Source organism: Musa acuminata, chromosome BXJ1-4, assembly GCF_036884655.1.
Source record: "Musa acuminata AAA Group cultivar baxijiao chromosome BXJ1-4, Cavendish_Baxijiao_AAA, whole genome shotgun sequence".
NCBI lineage: Eukaryota > Viridiplantae > Streptophyta > Magnoliopsida > Zingiberales > Musaceae > Musa > Musa acuminata.
Window position 1 is genome coordinate 33,465,195 of NC_088330.1, and position 15,856 is coordinate 33,481,050.

At 38.2% G+C, this 15,856-nt stretch overlaps 2 protein-coding genes across 7 annotated transcripts in view; both read left to right on the forward strand.

The window, feature by feature from the left end:
* The first annotated feature begins 3,585 nt into the window (after positions 1-3,585).
* On the forward strand, positions 3,586-13,486 carry LOC135655219 (receptor-like serine/threonine-protein kinase ALE2). Its single transcript, XM_065175715.1, has 8 exons — positions 3,586-4,009; positions 5,904-6,014; positions 6,088-6,177; positions 6,339-6,707; positions 6,790-7,050; positions 10,921-11,310; positions 11,855-12,095; positions 12,572-13,486. The coding sequence occupies exons 1-8, from the start codon at positions 3,952-3,954 to the stop codon at positions 13,239-13,241; spliced, it is 2,190 nt and encodes a 729-aa protein (XP_065031787.1). The 5' UTR covers positions 3,586-3,951; the 3' UTR covers positions 13,242-13,486.
* A 1,887-nt stretch (positions 13,487-15,373) lies between these two features.
* The window catches only part of LOC103976508 (uncharacterized), a 34,365-nt gene continuing 33,882 nt past the window's right edge, over positions 15,374-15,856 (forward strand). For 3 of the 6 annotated variants that reach the window (XR_010503491.1, XM_065175716.1, XM_065175720.1), the window contains exon 1: positions 15,376-15,794. Coding sequence is in view for 5 of the 6 variants with exons in the window: in XM_065175716.1 (XP_065031788.1) it covers positions 15,489-15,794 (306 nt within the window). In the remaining variant the exon portion in view is untranslated. Of the gene's footprint in view, positions 15,795-15,856 lie in introns of all 6 variants that reach the window. The other 3 variants (XM_065175719.1, XM_018818004.2, XM_065175717.1) reach the window with 2 other exon arrangements.

Here is a 15,856-nt window from a genome sequence, read left to right on the forward strand (position 1 = left end):
ATCTCATATTATTTTCTTCTCCTTATTTTTTAATTTAATAAATTCCTTTGTATTATTATAATAGTTCACAATTATCCTTTTGAGTTAAGATAGCTAATATCCTCCATATTACTATATCTAATTGTTAGGAACGAGTTGACACTAGGGGGATGAAATTAGTGCAGCGGTAAAAAAATCTTTTTACGATAAAAATCGATTTCGACGAATCATTGGAGAGTGGTTAACTTGAAAACGTTTTCGTAAAGATAGCTTAAAAACGTACGGAAGAGCATAGTGGATATAAAGCAAGTTAGGAGGTTTGCAATAAAATAAATTGCTCAATATAGAAATGCAAACCAAAGAAGAAGAAGCCGATTTTATAGTAGTTCGGTCGTCATGACCTACATCCACTCCACCGATTCCTTTTCCGTTAAGGCCACCAGCATCCACTATCGATCTTCCTTTAATAGACGAATATCAATCTCCTTCTTACACCCCTTTTCTCTTTTTACCGGATTTAGGAGACAACCTTTACAAGCACTCACATCTTTCAAACTATTCTAACACTTAGACTATAAGAGGAGGATTCTCACAAAGAGATTACAATAGCGTTTTTCCCTTTTTAAATTCTATGTGCTTGTGTTTTTTAACTAGGGATGAGAGGGGTATTTATAGGCCTCAAGTTGATTCAAACTTGGAGCCTAAAAATATCTCATCCCGAGTTTCCTGAGTACGGGTGGTACCACCGCTAGTTTCAATTTGACACTGACACTACACTAGGCGGTACCACCGCCTGGCACCTTGCCAGGGGTGGTACCACCACCTAGACTAGCGGTACTATCGCCTGACACAGTCTCTGAGACTGTGCAACGATGGTGTCACTTCTTGGATCACTGTTTGGGCCTTTCATTGGGCCCAACACAGTCCTTACATGAGCCCAATTGGCCCATAATTTGTTGGCCCAATTCCAATCTTAATTATGTACTAACTACGAAACTTAAGACATCTACTAAGCTAAATAAGTTCGTACGTCTTGGTTTCTTCCAACGAGCTTTCGACGATCTTCCGGTGAACTTCTGATGGTCTCCCGATAATATTCCAGTGGACTCCCGGCAAGCTCCTGGACTTCACGATGATCTTCTTGGCAAGTTCTGACGAGCTTCTCTGGCAAGCTCCGGGACTTCTCGATCAATTCCGACAGAACTTCCGACGAAAGTCCAGACTTTCGATGAACTTTTGAACTCCCAACGAAATCGCGTCATTGACTCCGGAACTTCATTTTGCTTTATGTTTTGCTATCGTAGTTAATCCTGCATATGTAAAAACATACTTTGATCTAGACAATTATTACTAAGCATAAATCATGTTGTCCGACATGTCATTGGTCTATCGACGCTTCGTTCAATTCTTCGGCGCATCGTCCTCTCTTGCGGCTTATTGTCCAATCGACCAGTTGACCTCCGCAACTCCGATATCCTTGGCACAATATCAACTTTCTTGGCCCGATGCCCAAAACCATGGCCTGAAGCCTTTTGTCGATACGTCGACCGATCCTCTGGCTATACGTCCAATCTTCTGACATGTTTTCTCTCGGCCCAACATGATTCTTTCTGTTTTAATTGTCTCAACCTGATCAAAGCATCCTGCGTCACTCAAAGCACAGATTAAATCATAAACAATTATCAATTGGTTTCATCATTAAAATATAAGATTAATATGAATTATGATGTAAGTGAAATATTTTGAGTCAAGATATAAAAAATATAAATATCCTTAAAATACTTTCAAGCAAACAATATATTAATGTCAATTAGAGATCAATCCAACAATTCAATTAACAATCATCAACCAAATTATGATAAGTTTATACCAAACAGGTTTGAGTTTAATCAATGGAATTGCTTATCACATTCCAATACGATGAATTTGTACTATTATCTCTCTCTCTCTCTCTCTCTCTCTCTCTCTCTCTCTCGCTCTCCCAATTAGGGCTTATGCTCACAAGCAAATCAATCCTAAGCCCTACTCGGGAGAGAGAGACAACAAAGTTTACATCACATGCACCGAATGAATGCTTCGCAGCTCAAGCGGAGTAAGCGTACCGCAGCTGAGGACCGATGCGTATGACGCAGTGAGTGCTCGTCACTCCAACACTGAACAGTGGCGTGCCCTGCCGACCGCGGAGTCTCGTCTTTTCCCTGCCTTCAAGCTAACGCTACGCCACCCTTTCTCTCTCTCTCTCTCTCGCCATCTCCATTGGGAAGCACATGACATGACCTGCTACAATTTCCCCCACTTTGAGCACCGTCTCACTTAAATGCGGCCTTGCGATTGGGCGTTGACTCCGTCGTCCGTCGCATCCCAATGAGCTGCAATCCATTTCATCATGTATGCATACATGTGGGAGTGAGGCACGTACTTTTTCTTTTCATTTTTAATCTATTATGATGTATTGGCAGCACCATTTTATTATTGTTTACCAAAGGAAGAAAGTAAAGATAATTTGGTTGGAAAAGAAATATATGCGGTAGACATATGTATTTTATACTAAGTGAGAATCAGTGGACTAATAAATGAGATAAATTGAATGTACTACTTTAATGATGATGATGATCAAAGATGTGATGGATTTGAGATATAAATGACAACAAGACATGGGTTGAATAATAAATAACACGAAAAAAAATGTGATTAACTTGATAAAACTATCGATTCATAGTATTATCATTGTCGTTATAAGATGATTTTATTATGATTCGTAGTATTGTCATCTTCGATGATTTATAGTATTGTAAGTTGACAACTTCGACTATTAAATATGACACTAAGAAATTACGTATTGTTCATGGTGTTATTAAATAATATTTAAAAAAATAAAATAATTTTTTTAATTTTTATTATAAAAATTTGCTTTAAAGATATTTTTACTTGATCTTATTTTTATTTATTATATTTGTAGGAATGTGTGAACCTTTAATTCTGAAAGTCTGTAGAAGTCTTACTTATTAAACTTAAATTTATAGAGATAAATACATAATCACCTCTCTCTCTCTCTCTCTCTCTCTCTCCATATATATATATATAATTTTATCCATCTTGTTAAATTTAGAGGGATGCATAAAAATCACATATAACAAAATCATTGCCTCCTGCTTTTATAATTCTGAATACATAAGTTATTAGCCATTTAACATATTTATTCATTGTATTATTAATGCATTAATAATACAATGTTCATTTTTATTCAAACAAAAATCTTATTAAGCGTGCAAATGTTTCAACAAAAAGGGGAAAAAGACACTATTTTGGGCCACATAATGTACTGCTATTCTATTAGAGGGGTAATCCTGTATCCTACCTCGGCCGGGATAGGAGATCCCTTGCGAGGCAGCAAACACTGGACAAGATCACATGAGACCTCATTTAATGGAAATTATGTGTGAACTCAAATTAAGCAAGTGTCGATTGGAAGCGAAGGACGATAAGTAGAATTGGGTTCAATAATAGAATTAAATCCTTAAATAAATCAAATGGGTAATCTATACGTAAATCCTTATATAAACGATATGAGTAAGAGAGAGAGAGAGAGAGAGAGAGAGAGAGAGCGAGGGGGGGAAGCAATTACTGCGTCAAGCTGGAATTGTTTCTTATCTTTTTGCCCTTGTTCGCTTCACTCCATACCCCCAAAGTTTGGTGGTAGTCGTCGTTAATGCCCGCCCCCTCTCTTTATTTCGCTTTCTGCTGCTGTTGCTGCTGCTCCTCCACCTCGAGATCTCGTCTCCCTTGCTTCTGCTTTCTCTCGCTCGACGAGCCCGTGGATCTGCTACGGATCCCGCCGCGGGCTTAGGGTTTTATGAGCCGGCCCCGCCGGCACCCTCCTCCAGCGGCGGCGACGGAGAGGAGCCGTTTCGGACTAGGGGAATGGGGGATGCCGGGCTCCGGAGAACGCAGGAATCCTTCTGAGGGATCGAGATGTCGGGGCTACTGATGTGTCTGCTCTCTCTGCTCCGTTTGGCGTCGAATGATACTGGTATTTTTCTGCCCTCTCTTTGATTTCCCGGGATTTGTCCAAGATCATGTCTTGTTAGGTTTTGAAGGCGGCTTCTTTAGATCGGCTTGAAGCAGGTCTTGTGAAACGGCAGGATCTAGCTCATTCTCGGCTTCTGGTTGGGAGTACTTGGGAAAGGGGGGGAATGTGGTCTCGTGCTTAGCCAGACTTGGACTTTTTTGGTCTTTTGTCGATTGAAGGGAGTTGTGATTTCTAGTCGTTAAATCTGGAACTCAATAAGTGTTCCGTGGAGTGGTTTCTGGGAATTCTGCTAATGCTTTTCTTTTGAGGATGTATCATTGTTATTTCTTTATACTAAAGTGGCAAATTGTTTGGTAAAATATTGAGATGGTCTACACTTCTCTAAGTTTATGTGTCTGACGTACGACCTCCTACAGGAGTGGTTTTCATTCCTTGGCAGACAAGATGTCTTTAACGAGCTTGATATCAAATTTAAAGTTTTGTTTGTAACATGCTAGATATAATCGGAAGCAAAGCATTCATGTTTAGAGAATCTGAAAGAAAATAAACTCCATTCCTGCTTTGCTGGTTAAAGGTTTCGTGGCCCTCACTGGAGAATAAGGGTCGATAGTCGGAACATTTGATTAATAAGTCATGCTCATTTTTAAGACACAGTTTCACATGGAATTGCTTGCTAGTAATTTCCTTTATGATCTTATATTCTTTGCTCTTTTAGATTGGTTACTTACATTGATAACCAACTCGCTGTCATGGTAAATGAAGCTGATGAATTCACCAAACCAGATCTTGCTTCAGGTTTGCATACGTTTGTAATCTCTCAGTCTTATAGGACAAGAACAAGCACATGCACACAGAAAATTTAAGGGTTTTTGAGTTGCTAACATCTGGAAATGATAATATTACAAATGTAGACATTTTGTCAAATGCAGGTTTTGGTTTGCCTGCATCAATGATGCATTCAGTGGCAGTTTAAGTCCTTTATTCTGCATTTCCACATGCGACTTAGGTGTCTGCATGTGTTATTGCAGGCTAGTTACAACTGAAGACTGGGATCTCTGCCATCTTGCTCTCTGATAACCACCACCCCTCTTGCCATTGCGTCCGATCAGTGCCCCTCTGGCCATCACCTCGATTTATGTGGTCCTTGATGTCACCACTCTCGAACACTGTTCCTTTTTCTACCTCTCTTGGTCATTCTGGTCCTCACTGCCATACATCCACTGTTTTTTAACCATTCCTGTGCCTCTGACATCCAGTAAACAAATCATTGAAGTTGCAAATGCAATAATGATCATATAATCTTGGCCTTAAATTTAAGCTAGTTCCTAACTTCTTGAAAAACAGACAAACCACTTTCTGTTTGGACATGCAGCAAATGCTTTGAGATAGCTAGCATAACTCAAGACCCTTTAATATGATTAACAGATGATTTTAAATGCTGAATGAAGTGATACAATTTTCATATGGATCCTTTTCACATCTATCATATTGGTCTGGCCTCTTTCTTGAACACTGGTTGCGAACATGGGACTTTTTTCTTTTTATCTCATCCATGCTTCTCCTTTTGCATGTTGATGCTTTAGTACTTTGTATGCCAAGCCTTTAAACAATAAGGTGGAGTTATTGAAGAAAAAAAGCATTGAGACACTTTGAACTTTGAAGGAATACCTCCTTTTCAAATACTACAAAAAATCGGGCTCATCTTGCATTACAATGTTTTGAATGAATATTTTGTTATCTACAGTTGTGTCTACTTAGTTGGTTGTTTTTATATGTATTAATACAAGTAATTACTGATGATACTTTCATTGTCGCTGCTATCCTACTCTTCATGCTTACACACCCATCAATAGCATTGGACACAATCACTAAATTTTAAAGATTACTTGTTCAGGAATGCATACGGTAATAAGCCAGGCAGTGACTCCAGCAAACACACCAAGAGCATGGAATTTGAAACATTTGGGTCCGGTACCTGCTCCATCTGTCTCACCTGAACATCATGGTAATCAACATTTTAATTTAATTTCCTTCTTTTGTTGCTATTCTTTTAATGACATTAATTGATCTAATTTCAGGCTCTGTCTCAAGTCATCATGTGTTGAAACATCATAGACATTTGCCTCCTGCTCACCCACCAACCTCAATTACACCACCAGAAACACAGGGTTTGAAATTTTGGGCTTGGTTCATGTTTTTTTGCTAAAAATAAGGATTTAGCAGACTTTGTCAGTGATGATAATTATTGCGTAATGTGGATCACCATGATTAATTTTTGTTCACATGACTGCATTTCTGATATGTTTATTTCTTCTTGAACTTCAAATAGGTTGTGAAATATCCTGTTCTGATCCACTCACTTCAACCCCAATTGGTTCACCCTGTGGATGTGTATACCCTATGCAAGTTGGAATTGATCTTGGTGTAGCACCATATGAGTTATTCTCTAGAATTGCTGAGCTTGAAGTTGATGTTGCAGCTGGCACATTTCTGAAACAAAGTCAAGTGAGAATAATGGGTGCCAGTGCTAGCATTAAGGACGCAGAAAAGACAACAGTTATCATTGACTTGGTTCCTCTAGGTGAGAAATTCGATAAGATGACTGCACTTCTGACTTATGAAAGATTTTGGCAAAAGAAGGTGCCGATCAACATGTCCCTTTTTGGTGACTATAATGTGTTATATGTTCATTATCCAGGTAATGTCATATACCTCTTTTGCATAAGTTCATAATATTAGCATATTTATACTTTTGCTTAGAATCCAGGAACATCATGCAGGACTTCCTTCACCACCACCTTCAGTTGATGAGTCATCGGGTCCAAGTGGGATTGGGGGTCACCAATATCCTCTCACAGCAAATATTTCAAATCACAAGTCACAGAAACTGAATGGAAGAATAATTGCTATAATTGTATTATCTTCATTCATACTTCTAGTAGTATGTTCTGGGTTAGTGTGCATGGTTTTGAGATCAAAGCTTGGAAAATCTTCTAATTCTGTTGGACCCACAATTACATCCTCAGCAATCAGAAAAACAGGTACAATCAATCTAAAGTGCGTTAGTTTCAAATTTTAGTGATTTTAAACATGTTATTATATGATGCATCGTTGCACTTTTATTAATGAGTGAATGAACCAAAATTCGGAAGATAACTTTCCAAATGGGTAAAGAACCAGATGTCCTTCCTAGTATCATATCCCACAGAAAGATGATTAAAACCAAAGATTTTAAGAGTTCAATGGAGAGAACTTCTTGCTTCTTCTGAAGTATGATTTAACAAACAATCCAACCAATCATGATTAGAGCAATCCTTCAACGCCCATGCATGGCATATAAATCACCTATCTTCTTGCCTGCCATTTCAACCAAAGCATTGACAACAGGTTCACCTCATCTCCACTACCCAATCCTCAAAATGAAAAAAAGATGGGTTTGGTAGGGAATTATGCCATTGGTAACGAGAATAGAAGAAGAACCAAGGTAAGGTTCAACAAGCCTATGCAAGGGCTACTTAATTCAGTCTCATAGTAAGATTTCCTTGAGAAAGAATTGGCTCGTTTTTATATTGATTAGTTTGGTAGTTCATGGATTCAACTTCTAGTTTGTATGGTGGTAATCAGTTCTTAATTCTTACAAGTTTTTAGCAATGGATGGAACTGGGTAAAGAGCCAGTTCCAGGTTACCCCTGCTTAACCAGTTGAGCTTTTCTGGTCTTCAAAACATTGTGCATACCATATATCACAGTTTTCACTTTTAAACTGATTACTGTCCAGCAGATGATTGTATCCTTATTTGCACAATCAACAATGGGATTTGTGTGGTGCATGTTTTTGTAGCATGATCAACAGATCCTGGTATTTCTAATGATCAAAATTACAAAGAAATACCTTAACTTATCAGGATACCAAGTGTCATAGATAAGTTGGGTTCTGATCCTAGAGACTCATAATCAATTTTCTAGAATGAATGCTATGTCATTGCATATGTCGATGCACATGACCTGGCATAAGGACCAATCTGTTGCATATGCTGTGGATGCTTGGGTGACCACACAACACTGTAGTGCCTGCCATTTAGGCACATATGTGGTTCAAGTGGGTGCTTCCATTGATAGGTATATGCAAGGTATGCAATATCGTACCGTACCGATGTTTCGAGGATGGCTCGATTCGGTACGGTACCATGTACCGAGCGGTATGCCAGGGCGTACCGGGCGGTAGACCTAATTTAGGTATAAAACCCTCCGAAAATATATGAAAATAAAAAAGTTAGAATAGGGTTTTTAAGTTAGAAATAAATATAGTAATAGCATAAGTTTAGCAAAATCAATGTAAATTAGGTAAGAATAGTATCACATATCTTTTTCGGGCTTTGAAGAATATCTTGTGCAAGGTTCGTATTTCAGTCCATTACGGATTGTCCTTGTGTAAATATTGAAATATCTACAGAAAAATCATTTGAATTGTTAGACTATTTTGTTACAATATAAACTCTAAGATTTAAATAAATTAAATAATCACATATGTAGATATACCTGATTACTGATTCTACCACCAAAACGAACGACGGGCCTTCACGGGTGGTGGATCGGGGTCCTCGATCCTATACATCTGCATATCAATATGATATGTTTGTTGGACCCAATCATGAAATTGATCCTATGACATAGTGTATTGATACACCATATGCTATTGATGCATCAATGTGATGCTGATTGTAGGCTGATCGTCATGAATCATATTCGTTACAAATCGTTGTTTTGTAGAGTTTAGGAGAGCACTAATGTGAGAAAAAAAGAGTTTGAGATAGTTTAAGAGAGTATGAGAATGTAATGGAGTGAAATAGGAGAGAAGAAGGGTTTAAATACTATGAGAAAGGGCTCCAATGGTCAATTTGACCGTTCGTGCACTGTAGCACTGTTACAGTGCGAATCGATCGTTACCGAGCGGTAACGGTTGATTAGTTGTGCTGGGCGGTAACGGACGAAATTTCGACTGTTATCGCCCGATATTACCTCGTAACGTTCGATACGAGGCACTTTTAAACGTTTCGCCAGACAGTAGGCGGTCCGCATATCGGTATGTCGTCGGACTGGTACGTACTGCTCGTATCGGCCGGTACCATTCGAAATTGCATACCTTGGGTATAAGTATGCCTCTTATTTTCCTTGCTTGAAAAGTATTTAGTCATATTAATCATTTGATAATATATTTGTTCCATGAATATTCTTCATCATTTACTCTTTTTTTTTAAAATTAAAATTTATTATGCTAGAATAGATCCTGGAATAAGTTGACTGTTCCTTTGCATAATTTGCTGCTTAAGATTGCATAGTCACTTGAATTTGCTATTCTCATGTTATTTTTATGTTTGAATAATAAACATCCAAGGTGGCATGCCGTTTATTGGGTTTCTGTTTGCAAGCAACCAAAGTGTACTACATTGCCCTATTAAGTGGCAGGTGACTGATCTTAGCAGTATAGTTTTTTTTCAACTTTTATTGTCAGAAACATGGTTGTGCGTTTCGCTCGGGCCAGTATGTATCAGTCTAATGACCTGTCAAGTCGGCAGCATGGACTGCGGCGCATGTCTTCTGATACCATATGTTCTCCTCTTAGAAAGAGTTTTGCAGCATGTGCTGACATACCATATGTTGATACCATGTCACGTAGTGGACCTGTACTCCAGCCGGGGAACTGGCACGGGTCTGGTTCCAAATTGGCAAACCACGGTTAGAAACTAGGTGCTTACTTTTTAGACCTGCTGAGCAGCACTAGTAGAAATGGTAATCCAGAAAATGATATATGAATAAAATTTGGGATTTAAAAATACTTTGTTCCTTTTAGTTAGATTAGATTTGCGATATGTGCACATAACTCGAGGTTTAGTTATTCTTTGGTTCTGCTTTATGCAATGTAAGACTCTTACTATGAATTGTCCGCTCATGTAAAATGATCCTTATGATGAGAAAAGATTTACTGTTTTTTTCTTTTGTAAATGAGTACTGAGATTCTTGTGGAAACAGTTACGAAACATGTCTTCAAGATATCTTCTTCACTTTATATTCTTGTAATTATACCACAGTAACTTGGATCAGACAAGAAAATTTTTTCGAGGCCTGAAAAGTAACTTATCCCATCATTAGACTGAAATAATCCCTTTATCTTCAATAGAGGTTTTGTCAATTATGCATCCCCTTCCTCTCGAGTAAGATATGAGCAACTTCCTCAGTTATGTGAGAATATAGATTTTTGGCTTTTTAGTTCTAAGAGATCGATTTTAAATGTTAATGTAGTTACATGTTAAAATCTCATATGCGATCGGCATTGGGTGATCCAGGTTTGCTGCAGAACACGTCAATATACTTGCTTCAGTACATTCTGTTTCTTTACATCCTTTGAGGTTTCTGCAGCTGGCCACTTGCTTCTTTTCTATTTTTCATTTTTAAACATGGGCATGCATTTATGTTGCTGATGTCTTGTAATTATGAGATTATAAGATTGCCAAGCATTTTTTTTGTTCAGTGTGACATGGTATCTTTCTAGTAAATGAAGAATACTGATAATAAGTGGATGTATGCCCGCCTTCAGTGTATTGCATGTAGGTGGATGTTATTCAAGTGTTGAATTGTTTCACTGGTCCTTATTTTTCCATAAATTGCTTCTATGTTAGTGTTTGGATATGTGGTTTTTTACTTATGCATGAAGATATATGTCCTACGCGATGTAATTCTACTTGTCTGTGTTTTGAGACCCAAAACAGTTAGCATCTGTAACCTCATTATATAATCAAAGCCTCAATTATTTTACAGTACTAGGAAGTACAAACTGTATCTATATTTTATGTGCTCATGCTTTATGATCCATGAATACACCTTTGTCTTAATGTTGCACATCTCTTCGTACAGGTATCAGGTCTATATTATCAAGTAGTTTAGCTAGCTCCATGTCAATGTCCTTTGTTTCCAACATGGCTACCTGTCCACCTTCAGTGAGAACATTTTCAGTAACTGAGCTCGAGAAGGCTACAGATAAGTTCAGTTCTAACAAGATTTTGGGAAAGGGTGGATTTGGACGTGTTTACTATGGTGTCATGGAGGACGGAATTGAGGTTGCTGTGAAGTTGCTTACCAGGGAGGACCAGAGTGGGGATCGGGAATTTATTGCAGAAGTGGAGATGCTTAGCCGGTTGCATCATCGCAATCTTGTTAAGTTGATTGGCATATGTATTGAAGGGGGAATTCGATGTTTAGTATATGAATTTGTTCGAAATAGAAGTGTTGAGTCCCATCTTCATGGTAAATTTCTTACAATAATTCTATACTTCACAAAAAACTGTACAATCATGAAAAAACAAAGAGCTGCACAATCATGAAAATATTTAGGCATCTTATGTCACTATGCTTCTTAATGTGAAGGTTGAACAAAGAGCATCTTATATATAAAGGAATTTTTAATGGGAATGATTTCAGAACATTTTCATAACTATGTTAAACCACTTAATTACTTCTTAATGTGAAGGTTGAACAAAGAGCATCTTATATATAAAGGAATTTTTAATGGGAATGATTTCAGAACATTTTCATAACTATGTTAAACCACTTAATTACTTAAACCATCGGATATGCCTGAGTTAGTGATGAAGATTTTGTTGTTATAAATCTGGAAAATCTTTTCATTGCTGATAAATGGATGTTGACTAAAAATTTTGTTCCATTAATTTTGCATATTTTGGGCCTACAAAGTAGTTGCAAGGAGTCGTTAGTGTTGTCTGGTTGCATGTAACATAGCACTTGTGCTCAACATTTTTTTTTTCCGGTTACTGTTGTGCTTGCATCACAGGTGCTGATAAAATGAAGGGACCTCTTGACTGGGATGCTCGGATGAAAATTGCCCTTGGTGCAGCAAGAGGACTCGCATATCTGCATGAGGATTCCAACCCTCGTGTTATACATCGTGATTTCAAGGCCAGTAATATTCTACTTGAAGATGACTTTAACCCCAAGGTTTCAGATTTTGGATTGGCTAGAGAAGCATCAGAAGGGGTTCATCATATATCTACTCAAGTTATGGGGACTTTTGGGTAATGTCACTTCTTCCAACACCCTTTGTGTTGACGTTTGAATTGAATTTTAGATTGCATTAATGACCCATGTCAATTTTCATGCTTAAAGAATTTCTACTAGAATCAATTATCGTCCATCATTTATTGTTCACCTAAGACATGCTTAAAGAATGTCACTTGTGCTATGCAGCTTATTTTTGTGTTAATTGCAGCTATCATTATTATTACATGGTGTCTGCTGGAAAAGATGTAACAAACAATGCATCGTGTCATGTTATTGCAGTGGCTCCATATGAAAGCTTTTTCTTTTTTATGAATTATATATAATTTAACCTAATATTGTATCCTCTGACTAACGAATTTCATGCCACTTGCTAGTAAAGAAAAATGAACAAATTGCATGCGCTTTCTGAATAGCACGGCAAGCATCTGAGTGCATCCCCACATTTTATATTGCAGACTTCTTTACAAGAGGCTTACCCATGACTTTGCAGGTATGTTGCCCCAGAATATGCGATGACAGGTCATCTACTTGTTAAAAGTGATGTTTACAGCTATGGGGTGGTATTGCTGGAGCTTTTATCTGGTAGGAAGCCAGTGTATATGTCTCAGTCTCAAGGACCAGAGAACCTCGTTACTTGGGCACGCCCTTTGCTTACTAGCAGGGAAGGGCTGGAGCAATTGATCGATCCATCATTAGGTGGAAAGTATGACTTCGACAATATGGCAAAAGTAGCAGCAATCGCATCCATGTGTGTCCACTCGGAGGCATCTCAAAGGCCGTTCATGGGGGAAGTTGTGCAGGCACTGAAGCTAATATGCAATGACATGGATGAAGCTTGTGACAATTCTATCAGCCAGAGGGAGGAATCATTGGGTACAGATGGTGATTTCAAGGGAGATTTCGACAGCGAGAGCAGTTGGTGGAATGGTGCAACACCACGCATAACCTACGATGGTGCTACTTCTTTTGTGACCATGGAGTACAGCTCAGGACCAATGGAGGAAATGCAGAGACCCCATTCGACATCTACTTTGGTCGGGGGGATAGAAAGTTTGGTCAGACCTAACAGATCTGGTCCTCTAAGAACAAAGAGGAAGAAACAACCCTTCCACAGATTGAGAGGGAGTATGAGTGACCATGGCCATCCTTATGCAGTCTAGGTCCTGATGGCCCTTGAGTTACCTTTTACAGATCGAGAGGGATCACAACCGACCATGGCCATCCTCACAGTCTGTCAAGGGAAATTTACGTTGTCGATTTTTACTTTAAGCTGTACAGTTCCGAGAGGCATCTCTTGTTGCAAGTCATAACATGGTGTCCCCTTCTGTGTTATATCGATTCGTTTATTGTGGCTCGAGAAATGTTTGTCTAATGGTATACGAGACGGGCCTTGCTATTTACGTTACACTGGTATCCTTGCTGGTAGCTACAAATTTGAACTGTACCAGTTCGTTTTCCCCAATTGTTGAACCCAGATTGTTCTCGCACACAAAATTGTGTGGTAGGTATGCCAAATCTATTTAAAGAAATGTTTTAGGAGTGGTGTTCTACGAGTATAAATAAAAAAAATATTGTCTGCAAAAAAATAAAAAAAAATTGTTTTAAAAAGAATTTATCCTATATTTTTAGTGAACGATAGATTGGATATCAGAGCTAAGTTCCCATGCAAACTAGTGGATCGATGGCTATGTGTTCAATAAATATAGGGGTAATTATATATTATCTTTTGTGGTTAATTATGATTAGAATTTTGATATTTATATTTTTAAAAATAGTATTGAGAATTTTATATTTATAAAAGTAAAATATTTAATTATAATTTTTCTTACTTTGTTAATTTTATCGATAAAATAGCACGTGTTGTTACAACAGGAAAAGAAAAGATAAAAATATAATTTTATTTTTTTATTATTAATTTTATATAAACTTTTCATCTTTACTTATTTCCTTTCTCCTTTCTTTTTCCATTCCAACCTACTTATCGCTCGTTGCACCTGCTCACCCAATCTCAACTTTAGCTCTTCCGAGAATAAGAGCTATTTCGAAGATCGATTCAACCATATCAACGACTAGCTCGATGAGCAATACGGACGAAGACATTTGGTAACGGAATAATAGTTCGTGGAGTCATAGATAGTCGCAAAGAACGATCATTTGAAGTCAAACCTTATAGATATATTACTATGACAGACTTGGGCGGAAGAAAAAGTAAATAAAAATCATAATAACATAGACACCAAGATTTACGTGAAAAATCCATTCAACGTAAATGAGAAAAATCACGGAACAAACTAAAGAAGCAAATCCACTATAAAAATAATAAACGTATAAATCTCAAAATCTTTTGTCAAGACAAACGCCCAACAATAATATGAGAATAAATGAGATACAAAGACACGTTACCCTAGTTTTTTTCCTTTCTCTTCTTCCTCTGCCCTCAATTATTACTGCTGTGATTTTTTTTTTTCAGTCACACCGATAGCCACTGTTGCCCCCATTTTTCTGCTTAGTCGCCACAAGTTTAAGTTAAAAGAGTTAAGGTTTTAATGCTGAGATAAGCTCAGGGTTATTAAAGCCCACCATGGATTCAAGTGATGGCTTCCTGACCTCGTCGAGCTACGGTGCTCTGTACCACTGGCAGCAGGCACAATAATCTGAAACCCGAGTTAGAACAAAAGAGACTTGTACCGCCGTGCTCTGCTTCACCCAGCCGGCGCCAGCGCAAAGACTGGTGGCCGGTCTTGCTGGCTTCCAGTTTCTGCTGGTGCTGCGACCACATAGCAGCTCTGGAAAGCGGCTGGTGTTCTACGAAGCAAAGATTCATCTTTTGCGGTTAAAGAAGAGAATTTGCTGCTCGCAGATGTGTGATTTCTGGTTGATGTAGTAATGATAATGTACCATTTTGTGCAAGCATTTAGTGTATCTTTTAATCGTGTAGATGAACATGAGATTCGTGCATGGCATTCTGAATGCCGCATTTGATCGAATTATTATATAAAATTAATAATTTTAAAAATAATAAAATTATATTTATATATTTAATATAATAATACTGATCTTGAGATTAAATATTTCATATAATATTATTTTTCAAAATATAAAAAAATTAGATATTAATCATAATTAATTATAGAAATAATATATAATCATTTCATAAATATATGTATGTATATAAATAAATAAAAATTTCCATGTGATAACTGGTGACCGTTGGGTATGTGTTCAATAAATAAATATATACATAAGTAAAAATATTATTTATTTAAGCTTTCTAGAGGACGCCTTCTCCTTCTCGTTATCTTTCCTACCCGTGCCCCGTGACGGGAGGGTGCAAGAAAGGATAACCGAAGAAGGAGCCTTCGTACCTTGCTCGTTGTGAGCTCCTACACCTTCCCAGCGTCTCGCCAATGACCTCTTTGAAGAGCCCCAAGATCCCTCTCCGTTCCTTCCCCTTCCAACATATCGCCTCTTTGCCTTCTCCAAGAGTCCCTCGCCTCAACAAACCCCGTCCGCCTCCCGGCGCTGTGGCCTTTCGCAAGAAAGCGAGGTTCCTGAGGTCAATCCGTACACCAAGCGGCGGTCACGCGGCCACCCGTTGTTCCAGTGCGCAACACGGCGGGAACTCGATCGAGGAAGTGGAACGGCCTCCCTTCGATCTCAATCTCGCCGTCGTTCTTGCTGGATTTGCCTTCGAGGCGTATACGAGCCCTCCGGTCCGTTCATGGCTGTTTTTTCTCTCCCAAGAAAGTGATTAATTTTTTCTTGCTCTCTGATT